At 36.9% G+C, this 15,271-nt stretch overlaps 1 protein-coding gene across 4 annotated transcripts in view; it reads right to left on the bottom strand.

The window, feature by feature from the left end:
- Positions 1-2,109: 2,109 nt before the first annotated feature.
- The window catches only part of LOC134531655 (organic cation transporter protein-like), a 111,971-nt gene continuing 98,809 nt past the window's right edge, over positions 2,110-15,271 (bottom strand). For all 4 annotated transcript variants that reach the window (XM_063367425.1, XM_063367426.1, XM_063367422.1 and 1 more), the window contains exons 10-11: positions 7,025-7,161; positions 2,110-2,838 (exon numbers count right to left, since the gene is read on the bottom strand). In XM_063367425.1, coding sequence (XP_063223495.1) covers positions 2,748-2,838; positions 7,025-7,161 — 228 coding nt within the window. In that variant the 3' untranslated portion in view covers positions 2,110-2,747. The remainder of the gene's footprint in view (positions 2,839-7,024; positions 7,162-15,271) is intronic.

Below are 15,271 nucleotides of genomic sequence, written 5' to 3'. Positions count from 1 at the left end.
GAGCTAGGCTCAACAATGCTTCGCCCTTTACCTCGCGCCTGTCCACACACACACAGTCTCACGCCACTCAGTCGCACACTCTTGATCCCATTGCTCCGCGTCGCGCCACTCTCGAGGGGTCTCTCACCCTCTCAGCCGATGCCGCACTTCCCTTCACTCGCGGGACTCTCCGAACTCTCGGAACTCTCCAAACTCGCTTGAAGCTCCCGCAGAGGCCGGCGTCGTTGCTTAAATAACTGTGGTCCCCTTCTCGATCTGACGAGAGTGACTGTGACGAGTCGTGTTTTCCTGTGCCAACCTGACGACCGAAATATCGAGAATGGCGATGGTTATTCACGCCACTCCACGCGGCGGGCTTTGTAAGCCCGGAATTCCCACGGCGGTTATGATGATAATGTCCTAAGGCAGGAAGATGCGCGGAGAGCGGGTGTTAGAGTGATTACGAAAACAATTCAGTGTTTTTTTACAGTGTTCATTACAATGCCAAGGAGAGGACGATCTGACATAGGTCGTCGAAGTCATTTAAATGCGCAGACCCACAATTCCTCCCGGACATTGACATCTCGACCGGATTCATCACATTGCCCACTGATTTCTGTCAGTTGACCGAATCGAAGTAGGAGCTCATTTGGCATTTTTTTTTTTTTTTCGAACGTAGCGCAGAACTTGAAAAACCATAATTGGCTGAGCGAACGAGCCAAATTGGTGGCGAAAAACAAAGATGTCAATGATCTTAATGCTTCCATTCAAAATTTCATTCCGAGACAGTCGTTTTCTTTCAAATCGGTTGACACAGTGAGGTAGTCAACTATCCCACACAATTTTTGAATTCGCTGGAATTGCCTGGATTACCATGTCACAATTTGGAATTCAATGTTGGTTCAGTCATCATCAGGTTGCGTAACATCAGTCAACCTCGACTATGCAATGGAATGAGATGCGGTGAAAAGCTTATGAACAACGTCATCGAGGCGACGATTATCAAGCGAAAGTACAAAGGAGAGGATGTTTTGATTCCGCGCATCCCAATGATTCCAACGGACTTGACATTCGATCTTAAACGGCTGTAATTTTCCGTGCGTCTGGCCTTCGCGATGACCATCAACAAATCACAAAGGCCAGTCGTTGGAATTTCGTGGATTTAACTTGGAGTTTCCGTGTTTCGCGCATGGACAACTGTATGTCGCGTGTTCACGTGTCGGAAAGCCATCATTTTTGTTTACTTATGGGCCAAAAAACAAAAGAAAAAATGTAGTTTACCAGAAAGCTTTGCATTGAATGTTAACTGCATTTATCTTTCATGTAAATAAAAAACATCTAATTCATTTAAATTACAAATAGTTTCATTTAATAACCAAACAAAACCCAAACCGTACACGATGCGGCTAAAATTCTTGATCTCAAAAAATTAGAGTTGGAAGGTTTATAAGGATTGATATTCGCTTATTTAGAGTAATAATAAATTTTAATTTAAGGTGGTATGATGTTCACCGGCTCATCTAGTATGAATAAAATTATTTTTAAGAATTATTGTCAAGTAATCTTGCAATTTTGTATATAATAATTAATGTTAGAAATATTTTGATAAGTGTTTTGTTTAAAGTATAGCTTTGATATGTTATTTCAGAGGTCTAAATATAATATTGAGTATTTATAATATTATTTAATATTAAATTTCTACAATTCGTCTCAGGTTAGCAAGAATGGTAACAATTATTTTACTTATTATTAATAACTCTATTATTTTGCGTGTTGAAGGAATTCAGACGCTTATGATGTAAACTGTACCTTACCTAATGACTGTATTCATTGAATAAGGGGATCATTTGCTTTTGTTTATGTTTTGTGAAAAACCAATTTAAAAATAACTCAAAATTTACCCTTAGCACTGTTCTCGCTCGTGATTAAAAAACTACGTCTGGTGTTGCACCTCCCCCGGTACAGCAATGGGTAAGAAAATGTATCCCTGACAACATTTATGTGTCAATCGTAAGAACACATTCTACAGAATTTCCTTCTTTAAATACCCACTAATTATAAAAAAAAATTCTGCTCTACTTAAAAGGCCTATTATTTATATTGCCAGAAATAATATAATACAGCAGACACTTTCCAAGTTTAAAAGATTTTCTTTAATAGTTTTTTTAATAAAACACTGTTTTACTTTTACATGCACAAAATAACAAGTCAGGTTACAGAATATATATATATATATATATATATATATATATATTTATATTTAAAGCTCTCGAACTAAATGTTTATATTACGTGAATTTATTGAGACTTTTGGTTGAAGGACATTGAAATATTTATTCTTATAATTTAATCTTTTTATCTTTGTACTTACTTTCATATGCTACATTTGATCATTCAGCAATGGGTAATGTTAAAAAAACATTTAAAAGTCTTTTTATACATTAAAAATAAAATATAACCATTTTAAAGGTTGATAGTTAAATAAATAAGAGTTCACGATCGTTTTATGTTGTAGTAATATCCGTTCACTACACTTTTGGAAACAATAGAATACATTATAGAGCCGTAAGTGACATTAAGAGTGAAAAAAATACTCTTACAATATAACAAGAATGTACAATAAAATTCAATGGAACCGCACGCGACTGTTAGCAATGCGCTTGAAGCACGCTCCAACAAGCTAGCAGCGCTTCACTGGCTCAGTTCACAGAAAGCAGGAGGTCGTCGCTATGAAGGAAGGCGCTAGCACAGCGCCACAGCAGCGGCCGGCTATCGCTGCTTGGAGGGCGCGCACTCTTTGTCGGCGCCGCACAGCTCCCCGCTACTGCTGCAGGACGTCAACTGCTGCTGGGAGCAGCTCCTGCGACACACACACCAGCTGTGCCGTGGTCCGGGCTGACGCTGTGATCAGAGCCGCACAACACCTGCATGTCTGTGCTGGCTTCGTCACTCTGCGTCACGGTGAAACATTGAGAGGCCACTCCAGTGTTTCAGGGGCACTACGCAACCCGCGTTAACTCATAAGATTCAATGCTATTTTCATTATGCTTATAACTAATTAACTAATATAGATTTAGAAATGATGCTTGGTTGTTATGTAAGACAAAGATGCTCTTATCAAAGCCCCTTTCTTCAAAAACGTGCATAAATTATGGTTTTATACTAATCTTTACTAATATGCATAAGTGTATTGTCTAGGTTTGAACATAATTTATGCACGTTTTTGAAGAAAGGGGCTTTGATAAGAGCATCTTTGTCTTACATATCAAGCGAGCATCATTTCTAAATATATATTAGTTAATTAGTTATAAGCAAAATGAAAATAGCATTGAATCTTATAACGTTAACGCGGGTTGCGTAGTGCCCCTGAAACACTGGAGTGGCCTCTTTGCACATTGGAGAAACTGGTAGAAACCTTTCCGCACGCCTTTAAGAGCACAATAGCGACATGAAAAAGGGCGAACATCTAGACTTTCTGAACACGCCTGGGACACCGGTCACAAAATTATCTCGGACAATATTACTGCATTCGTAAAAAAAAAATAAAATTAAAGGAAACTATATGAATCAGCATTTGTTGTCAGCAATAACAACGTAAGCAGTCAACATGTATTAAATTTAAACATATATATATGGATACTTTCAATTAAAACTGAAACTTATTTAGTGCAAAACCAACAGCAACCCAGCGGCCCTCGTAGCAAGACACCAGCACTGCGTCCCTCGCAGACATGCTAGCCGCGCCTCTGAGTCCGCGCCGCCAGGCGGCCAGGCGGGTCCGTGGGTCCAGACCCTCACTTATAGGATTTCAAAGAAAAAAAAAATCACAAGCGAAGAATGAATAAGGAAATTAATGCAATTTAGCTACTCAGTTTGGAGACAGATCATTTTGGAAGGATTTTTGAAATCCTTAGTGAGCTACGTTAGTGTACTTCCTCCCAATTACATCCCAAATGACTCATACACAGAAGCGGTAGGAATTGTGTTTATTAGTAGTCTGTGTTAATGCCCGCTTGCACACTGGTTTTTGTAAGCTTGTCTCTCATAAAAAAATTTACATGTGAGTATTGAATGTATTTAATAATATTTATATGTGCGTTTATGATTTTTTTCCCAACGAAATCTAATTACTGACTTAATACTGAAACAAAAAAAAATATGACAAAAGTTAAGTTTTCTTTTCTCAAAAGTAAACGTTGGAGTTCTAAAATTCTATTAAATATGCCCAGAGATTTAAGTGTGACAATATATTTTATTTTATATTTCAATTATAATTAAATCTACTGATCAAAATAATGATATATTGTATGATATATGGTTATACTCGAGCCCCTCCTTTAAAAAATTCTGGCTACGGCCCTGGAGGAATGCCGCCCACAACCTCCAAGTCTGAAGCTCGATAGGTTAAGGTTTTGACGGGGATTGTTTTAAAAGGACACAAGGTAGCATTTTACTTGGTTTAAGTTCTTGTCTATGTTATGCCATAATTAAAAAGTTACTGCTAAAATTATTGACTAAAATTAGAATTTTATAATTTAAAATTGTGGGAACTTATTTTTAGTAAGTTGGTGTAACATCAGCTCTTGCATGCGCGAGTGCTCGCCTGGCATTAGCCACTCCGACAGACGGGGTCAATATGTGCTTTTTCCTCATAGCTGAGTTCGCTTGTGCATTACTGTGTGGTCTTTGTGTTGTCCAGATTATCGGTTAAGTGCTGTCGTTGAGCCTGTATGTCTCTGTGTTGCCCAAGTTTGTTGTAGGATTGTTTGTTGAAACTCTTCCGTTGTTTTTAGCCCACTGTGTTCGTCTGTGTTGTTAAATTTTTCTGACTGATAAATATTTGTTGTCCGATCTGAACGTTTCTCTATAACATACAATGTAAACCAGCAATAACCTGTATTTGGAAAAAAAAAAAAGTTTCAAATTAAAATTCTCCTTTGCAAGAATCATTTGAAGACCGCAATGAAGTGTATTTTAAACAGTTATGGACTGACATTCAAAAGAATAGCACCCGACGATCAGGCAACCACGGCGGTTGAACTGTTTGATAACTCGCCTCCCACGTAGGCGATACTGGATTAATTCCCAGAGGAGTCAATTTCTGACATTTCCGCAAGTGGGAACGTGGCGGTACGTACTAATCGTATTTGTGTTCCAATTTTAACTTTATTATAATTAAACTACCCCGGAATATATTTGGCAAACTAAAACAGTTACCTTAAAATGTAATCTCAAGTTTATAAATACATAAAAACTGACTTTAAATGTTATAAAACATATCTCCTTGAAATATACAAACGGACTCAGTAGCACTGCTTTAAAGCGCGCTTGTTAACCTCAAGGAAATGCGGTTCCAGTCTCGTCGGTGGAAATTTTTTGTTAACGTTTAATAACGTTATATTATAATAATATTATTTAATAATGTTTAAATCAGCTCAAAAAGTTTAAGGTTTGTTTGCGGAAAGTATTTAAAGACTTATTTCAGTCGTTTAAGCAAAAAAAAAAAAAATACAAATGTATACGTAGTGGTATAATATGTGTTTAAAAATATTTAAAGTTAATATTTGAATAATTAAATATAAACGTTACTTCTATCGTATGGGTAAACTTTAATGTATTCATTGTTTAGTAAATTTTAACAAGATGGACAGTATTTTAAAACAATTTCTGGTAAAAAATCAGGTCCAAAACCGGGGGTTCAAGATTTTTTCAAGTATTTTTCGTTTTTATTGGAGCCGTTTCTAATAGTTTAAAATTTCTGTTTGTTTCGTGCTGCGATCAATGGACGATGGTGGCACGCAACGTTTACGATTCAGGCAGCGAATTCTAACGGCGGGAGTAGTAAGTAAGTTTCTGTTTCGCATCTCGTAGTATTGGTATGAATTTTGAAAGTAAATATTTTAATGAAGTGTATATTTATCGAACTCGGCATTAATTAAAAGATTTATACTTTATACTTTTTGTCCAAATTTCGTATTATACGATCTCTTGCAACATGAAAAACATGAGAACACAATGAATTAGCTCATCACCGAGGTTAGATGTGTACATATAACTGGCGATTACTGAACGACTAGCTCACAGTTTTTGTTTCGTGTTTCGTCTCAAACAGAATGTGTTTGAACATGAAAATGGCTTGGAAAAGAAAATAATAGGTCTGGAGGACTAAGTTTGTTATACATAATTGTTTTAATTTAAGTGGACAGTAGAGGCACATGCATACATCTTGTATCGCTATTGCAGTTTATCAAACAATAGTCTTATTTCTTAAAGTCTCAAAATAGAACCGAGCCCTCAGCGGAAAGGCTTTAGGTAAGTACGTTGTGAGAAAGGACGGCAAGGCATCTGCTATAATGGTCATTTTAGCCCTAGAAGCTCTGGTGTTTGAAATTGATGTATATTAATATGATTTACTGTTGTTTTATTTATATACAAAAATACTTTACATTTTCTTTTATATTTTTGTAACCTGTTAAAAAAATTTTGGACACATACTCCAAATACGTTATTTTTCAGTATTGTACTATCAAACACATAGACTTTTAGCTTTCTATGATTGTAAGGCAGCCTTTATTGTAAATTTTGGTAAGGCTTTGTCAGTTGGATGTTTAGATATAAACAGTATTATATGTTTGTTGCATATATTCTAGAAAAAATTTAAAAATAATTTTTCCGGAAACTTCACTCTGCTTCACTACAGGAGTTGAAACACTACAGATGAACCACATTCAAATCCAGCTAAATCCTTACTTAGGGAACATAGGAATGAGTTGTGTAATAATTTAAATGAAGAAAAAATTATAATTTCATAAAAAGGAATTTCAATTAAAAAAAGGAACAAATAACTTTTAAGTGAGTTGCGTAATTGATTAAATGAAAAACATATGTGATTTTTAGTTAAAGATATTAGTTTATTGTTATATTTCAATATTTATTGTTTAAACAGTTTTAAATATGCACAAGATATTTTGTAATAAATGGTAATAATGTATTGCAACTTATGGAGATATAGGTATTGGAGAATGTAGTGTGGAAGTGGCACTCACTTGCCGAACTGCTCGCCCTCCTCGATGGTGTCTGGCAGCTTCCTGTTGAGTGTCTCCGGCAGCAGCAGAGTCAGCAGGCCAGAGGACACTGCTAGCGACCCGAATATCAGCAGCGGCAGAGGCTGCCAGTAGTCAGCCTGCAACAGCGCTCGTTCTGTCAGCCTGAAGCTGCCATTGTGCCAGTTATATTATATAAACATTACAAGAAAAAAATATATATTTTAAAATGTTTTTATTAATTCTCCGCCGCTGAAATAAATATAAAAAGTAAAAGGTGAGTGAGTGTGTGTGTGCTTATGTAAGTACGTTAGAGGTTACACTTCTTTTTGATGTGAGCCACTGAACCAGTTTGAATTTTATTGTAACAAAAAATAATTAAATACGTACCAAGTTATCATTGTTAACGTAAACTTGTGCATAAAATTAATTATTAAATTTAGTAAAATAATTGACATGTATTTTAATTTATAATGAAAATCAATAACTTAGCTAAATGTTTATTCAAATGTATTAATTTACATTATTATTTTAATGTAATGGAAAACTTTATAATTCAAATAAATTATACATACAGTAACATAACCTCACTAATATAAATAGACTTGAAAATACAATTAAAAAATTTCAAACATAATTTTTATCGCTATTATTCAACACTTAATAAAGGTTTTTAATTATATGAACCAGAATTCAATAACAATCAATAAATTTCTGAACGCGACTCACACGTATTTCCAAACCCGCCACTAGAATTCGCTACCGGAGCAACTACGTTGACTATGGAATAATTCGATTTGCAGAGCAAAATTTGAACTATGTAACGAAACGTCTCTGATAAAAGAGAAAAATACTTGAAAAAATACTAAACTCCGGATTGTACTCTATTTTTAGCAAGTAATTTAATAAAATACTGCCCACCGTATTAAAATTATTAAAAAATTAATAATTTACTGTTTTTGCAAACGTTAAATGAATATAAATTATTAATTTTTAAAGGATATTTGTACTACCGGTATAATAAAGTTTTATTTTCACTACCTATTCGAATTCATGGATATTCATTTTCTAAGAAACGTAATTAATGTAATATTAATTTAAGTTAATTTAAGTAAAAATAGAGGATTTAGGATTACATAGAATAAATAATCAATCGAATGAACTGAGGTATGTATTAAATATTAATATATCAATACGATGAACAATAAATATTTATTCATATATATTTTCTTGGAGCACATTTTGTATAACCTTTTATTCTGTAATTTAAAAAGGAAACGAAATCAACACAGCTGACTTATAGAACTTGTTCGTTTAGCTTATTTGTCGTGCAATATAACCACGGCTCTATGAAAACTGCAAGTTATGTATTATATTTTTTTATAATACCTTTACCATTACGTTCTTAAAAATTTGAAATTACATTTTATTGTGAATATTTTAATTTAATAAATATATTCCAGGGTAGTTTCACTATCATGAAGTTTCATTTGGCACACCAATACTTTTTTAATTTCCCCTATTTTTTATGAAAGTAACTATATCTGTGTTTATGTCCATAACCGTGGGTCCGCCATCTTCACGTGAAAATTTCGTTGCATGGTGCGCGCGAATCATTTAAATTCACTCTTATCATTATTACATAACGTGCCTGAAAAGGATAACTTTAAAAAGGTGTGTATACTAAAGTAGGCGCGTTTTAAGTTATATTTCATTTGATTTAAACAATGAACTATGTTAAAACTTATTGTAACAAGTATTAATTAAATACTCCGTTTTCAATATTATTTAAAAATTAGTACAACATTAGTAGTATACGAATGTATTTCCGGGCGCAGGCTTCAGGCTGTGGTGTCTGTGGTGTTTTCCGCCATCTTGGATTGTGACGTCACGGCGGCCATCTTGGATGGTTGTGACCTTGACCTTTGACCTTGACCTTGAATTTGATCCTCAAAAATCGCCAAAATCCGCCAAAATTGGGCAAAATTTGCCCAAAATTCCTCAAAATTTACATTTCTGTGGAAAAAAATTCCGCCAAAAATTCTCAAAAAATTCCACAATCCAAAAATCAGGATTTCGAAAATCCTCAAAAGTCATTTTGCCCTAGAAAGAACCCAAATTCCTAAAAGCGGCTTAAAACTCCTAAGAGCTAGCCGCTCTAAACCGCCGAGGTCATGACCTTGAAAACTAGGATGCCATGACAGCCATCTTGGATGATGACGTCACCGTTGCAATTTCCGTTACGGCCGCCATCTTTAACTTCTTTATTTATTATCCGATTTTAATAAATATTTTTTTAAAAATTATAAAAAAAATTAAATAATAAAATTTTAATAAAAGATTTATAAAAAAATATATTTTTACGACACGGAGTTCGGAGTCCTCGGTTCGAACCCGGTGAGGGCCAAAAAAAAATTAAAAATGGCGACAGGCTCCTTCCTTAATGGTGGCTGCAGGCAGACTGACTCCCACCACTTTTCTTAAAGCATATATATCCTCACCTAGTATGACGTCAGGTCCGCCATCTTGTCTTCGTTGCTGGAGACCACCATCTTGTTTTCGGCCGCTAGAGTGCGCTGACACCATGTTAGTTTAGTTCTTATCCGCTAGAGTGCAGTAATCATTTATTACTGTGACACCCGCCATCTTGAAATTTGTCCGCCATCTTGTCTTCGTTGCTGGAGACCACCATCTTGTTTTCGGCCGCTAGAGTGCGCTGACACCATGTTAGTTTAGTTCTTATCCGCTAGAGTGCAGTAATCATTTATTACTGTGACACCCGCCATCTTGAAATTTGTCCGCTATCTTGAAAATCCGTAATTATTTAGCTAGAAATTCGGGAAAAGTTCCAAAATTAATTAAATAAATCGCTCATTAATTTACATATTGATTCGATCCGCTCCTGTCCTCGGTTCGATACCCGATCGATGCAATAATGTTTAATTTCATGTAAAAAATAATAATTTCAATAAACCATGTTCAACCTTCGTAAAGAGACTTTAAATCCTCTACTACCATCATCCTATCAGACATCAAGACCACCATATTGTAAATTCGTAATTTTAATGCTAGAGATTCGGGAAAAAGTTCAAAATTCATAAAATAAATAAGTAATCCATATAATGATTGATTGGATCGACTAAGGTCCTTGGTTCGATCCCTGGCCGATACAAAACAACTTCAATTTAAAAAAATACTAAAAAAGTGTTAGGTTTGAGAAAATATAAACACCGCAAGTTCTTTTAAAAAAAATTTATTACATAAATTCAATACACTACTACAAGTACAAAAGAACACTGACAAATTACCAAAGCCTTTTGGATTCCTCGATTCAAACAGTCTTCTTATTGTACGGACTAAGCCTTTTACATGACTTTAAATGTCTATCCGATCCGTCCATCACCAGAGCCAGAGACGGACTGAAGTTCATAGCACTTATATATGGTCTCATTAGCCGGTACAACACATGAGTCAAATCAATAACCATGTTCATTATACGTCTCGGAGCATTTTTTATAATGATGATGTAAGCTATCGAGACGTGAAATTAGTTTATTGCACTTATTGCACTGAAATTGTATTCTTTGAACATTATTAGAACAACCGCTTCTTTCATGTCTGCGAGCATTTGAGGTGATAGTAAATGATGCACCACAGTATTTGCACTGATGCGAAGTACGCTCTTCATTAATTGAAGTATTCAATGCTGACGAAACTTCAGATGATGGTGGATCAGCACATATCGAAGTCTCCTCCAGTGTTGTCAGAGGCGTTGTCAACGGGATCTGCTCCAAAATCGTCGGCGCTGACGTCATGGTTCCCGTAGTCGATGGTGCATCCTCCATCGAGTTCGACGTTAAAGTCGGTAAAGATGCCATCGAAGTCTCAAGAACAGGCAATTACACGACTTATTCACCAGAAGAAACAAACTAGGTGATCCGTACACCGTCGACGGCAGTAACAAACTGAGCGTCCTGCTGTCTAGGACCCGCTTATATACATGCGCCGGCTGGAATAATACGCTAGTCAAATCAAGAACAATTTATTATAATACTAGAGTCAAAACAACATTAAAAAAATAGAAGCACCATCAACAAAAAAAAGGAAGCACATTTAAAAGCACCATCATCAAAAAGGAAGCACATTTGGAAGCACCATCATCAAAAAGGCAGCACATTTGGAAGCACCAACAACGAAAAGGCTGCACCATCATCAAAAAGGAAGCACATTTGGTAGCACCGACAACGAAAAGGCAGCACATTTGGAAGTACCGTCAACGAAAAGACAGCCCATTTGGAAGCACCGACAACGATAAGACAGCACATTTGGAAACACCGACAACGAAAAGGCAGCACCATCATCGAAAAGGCAGCACATTTGTCATTAGCACCAATATTCATTGGCTCCAATATTCATTGGCTCCATTATTCATTGGTTCCATCAGTCTATTGATTCCATCAGTCTAGTGACTCCATCAGTCATTGGCTCCTACAGTCATAGGCTCCAACTGTCTTTTGTATCATCAAATCCAAATATATTCGGCTAGAATTCTACGTGTCTAAGAGACTATGAGGCCACAAGGCTACGAGTCTTAAAAAATCTAGCTGGTTAAGAGTTATTCATGACCGCGAGACTGCATGACTAAACGAGCGCATGGCTACGAAACTACAGTTCTATGAAGCTACATGGATACAAGTCTACTCGGCTCCAACACGCAATGTACACACAGTACACACAGGAAACGGAACGTACACACAGTACACACAGGAAACGGAACGTACACACAGTACACACAGGAAACTGAACGTACACACAGTACACACACAGGAAACGGAACGTACACACAGTACACACAGGAAACGGAACGTACACACAGTACACACAGGAAACAAAACGTACACACAGTACACACAGGAAACAGAACGTACACACAGTACACACAGGAAACGGAATGTACACACAGTACACACAGGAAACTGAACGTACACACAGTACACACACAGGAAACTGAACGTACACACAGTACACACACAGGAAACGGAACGTACACACAGTACACACACAGGAAACTGAACGTACACACAGTACACACACAGGAAACTGAACGTACACACAGTACACACACAGGAAACGGAACGTACACACAGTACACACACAGGAAACGGAACGTACACACAGTACACACACAGGAAACGGAACGTTCACACAGTACACATAGGAAACGGAACGTACACACAGTACACACAGGAAACGGAACGTACACACAGTACACACAGGAAACAAAACGTACACACAGTACACACAGGAAACGAAACGTATACACACAGTACACACAGAAAACGGAACGTACACACAGTACACACAGGAAACAGAACGTACACACAGGAAACGAAACGTACACACAGTACACACAGGAAACGGAACGTACACACAGTACACACAGGAAACGGAATGATCACACATACATTAGCGGAAACACACAGGCTTAGTTGGAAATCAGAATACAAGAAATAAAAACATTAAATTTTTACTTTCAATATTTAATTACTTCTCAACATTACACAAATACAAGTAAAGGAAGCCATTATTGTATGTAGCCAGCTTTCCTCAGTTCCTTGAGTATGAAGGATATTTCTTTGATGAACGAATAGTTTCCTGCACAAAGCGAGCCATGTAGAAGTCTTAGCCGGTCAACCAAATATGTTTGGATCTTTCCATGATGTGTAATCAATCTCTTCTACCACCATCTTACTTGCTTGTTTATTATAAATACTGTTAATATCACAATCGTCCCAGTGATCATAATAAGCATTATCAGATTTATTTATTATAACACGACGTTTCCATCGTTTCGGTCTCAGGACATCGCCACATTCTTCGATCTTGTCAGCTCTAGGTGCTTCATCACAGTCTATGCCTGTGTCAACAGCCTCAGAGTCACTGTAACAATCACTGTAGAAGACATCCTCTTCACCCAGATTACGGTATGAATTCGCTATCGATGATGTCGAAGTGTCTTCATCGTCTTCATGCTTCCTTTTTAGGAGTCCATCATTTTTACAAAGAATGGAGGATCTACTGAATATAGGCTTGAATGTATTCTCACTTTTCACGGTGTTGATACTTCCATTAGTTTCAGTCTTCCCGAAGCCATTAGCATCCTTCAATTTATGTTCTTCCTCACGATCGGGTGAGCTAATACCATCACGCTCAGGACAAGGAAAATTATTGTCGTAATGCAGATCACTCTTCTTTAGTCTAGTGGATCCATCGGTGTCCTCTATGCCGTAAGTAGTCTTGACTTTACATGTTCTACCATGTCTTTTTAAGCTGTCAATTCGTGTTAACAACCTGCTACAACGATTACAGCTTAACATGTTGCGTAGTGGGTTTCTAGCACAATCATTCTTCTCATGACGTCTAGCATTCCTTCTCATGGCAAAATCCTTGCCACAGTATCTACAGCGGCTTCCTTCCGATTCAGCTGCAGATAACAAACCACGATCCATGGTAGCTTCTGTGACTAATGTTAGATACAAACTGTCAGTTTTCTCCAATTGGAACCATTTCTTAAATAGAGTTTTTGAAATATTTCATCAGCGAGAGTTAAGTTATCTAATGCAAAGCAAATTGATGCAAGTAGTTCTGGCTGTCGTCAACAGATGTCGCCACGTGTTGCTTGCAGGTAAATAATATCTATTTCATTAATGTGGGATGTGGAACGCTCACTATCGATCGCAAAGGGAGGTTGGCTTCGATAGTATCCAAGGAGAAAAAAGTTCGTCCTTCCTGCTAGTGCTTCTCAGATTTCTCACGGTCCGCCATCTTGGATTGCGACGTCATGGCGGCCATCTTGGATGGGTGTGACCTTGACCTTTGACCGAAACCGCAGGAGTGATCGCAAGAACACGGAGAAAACCATCATAATATTGGCAAGAATAATCAGGAGCACACGGAGAAAACCGCCACAAGTTTTCTTTAATATCATGAAATACAAAAAAAAAATAATAAAAAATTAAAAATAAAAACGAAAAAAAAAATTCAAACATTCTGCTAGCTTGTGAACTTCTCATTGTTGAGCAAAGATAGAGTTCTAGTACAAGAAGCTACCATGGATCGTGGTTTGTTATCTGCAGCTGAATCGGAAGGAAGCCGCTGTAGATACTGTGGCAAGGATTTTGCCATGAGAAGGAATGCTAGACGTCATGAGAAGAATGATTGTGCTAGAAACCCACTACGCAACATGTTAAGCTGTAATCGTTGTAGCAGGTTGTTAACACGAATTGACAGCTTAAAAAGACATGGTAGAACATGTAAAGTCAAGACTACTTACGGCATAGAGGACACCGATGGATCCACTAGACTAAAGAAGATTGATCTGCATTACGACAATAATTTTCCTTGTCCTGAGCGTGATGGTATTAGCTCACCCGATCGTGAGGAAGAACATAAATTGAAGGATGCTAATGGCTTCGGGAAGACTGAAACTAATGGAAGTATCAACACCGTGAAAAGTGAGAATACATTCAAGCCTATATTCAGTAGATCCTCCATTCTTTGTAAAAATGATGGACTCCTAAAAAGGAAGCATGAAGACGATGAAGACACTTCGACATCATCGATAGCGAATTCATACGGTAATCTGGGTGAAGAGGATGTCTTATACAGTGATTGTTACAGTGACTCTGAGGCTGTTGACAAAGGCATAGACTGTCATGAAGCACCCTGAGCTGACAAGATCGAAGAATGTGGCGATGTCCTGAGACCGAAACGATGGAAACGTCGTGTTATAATAAATAAATCTGATAATGCTTATTATGATCACTGGGACGATTGTGATATTAACAGTATTTATAATAAACAAGCAAGTAAGATGGTGGTAGAAGAGATTGATTACACATCATGGAAAGATCCAAACATATTTGGTTGACCGGCTAAGACTTCTACATGGCTCGCTTTGTGCAGGAAACTATTCGTGCATCAAAGAAATATCCTTCATACTCAAGGAACTGAGGAAAGCTGGCTACATACAATAATGGCTTCCTTTACTTGTATTTGTGTAATGTTGAGAAGTAATTAAATATTGAAAGTAAAAATTTAATGTTTTTATTTCTTGTATTCTGATTTCCAACTAAGCCTGTGTGTTTCCGCTAATGTATGTGTGATCATTCCGTTTCCTGTGTGTACTGTGTGTACGTTCCGTTTCCTGTGTGTGCTGTGTGTACGTTTCGTTTCCTGTGTGTACGTTCT

This window comes from Bacillus rossius, chromosome 5, assembly GCF_032445375.1.
Source record: "Bacillus rossius redtenbacheri isolate Brsri chromosome 5, Brsri_v3, whole genome shotgun sequence".
NCBI lineage: Eukaryota > Metazoa > Arthropoda > Insecta > Phasmatodea > Bacillidae > Bacillus > Bacillus rossius.
Note: the sequence above shows the minus strand (reverse complement) of the source record. Positions and strands in the feature narration are given on the sequence as shown.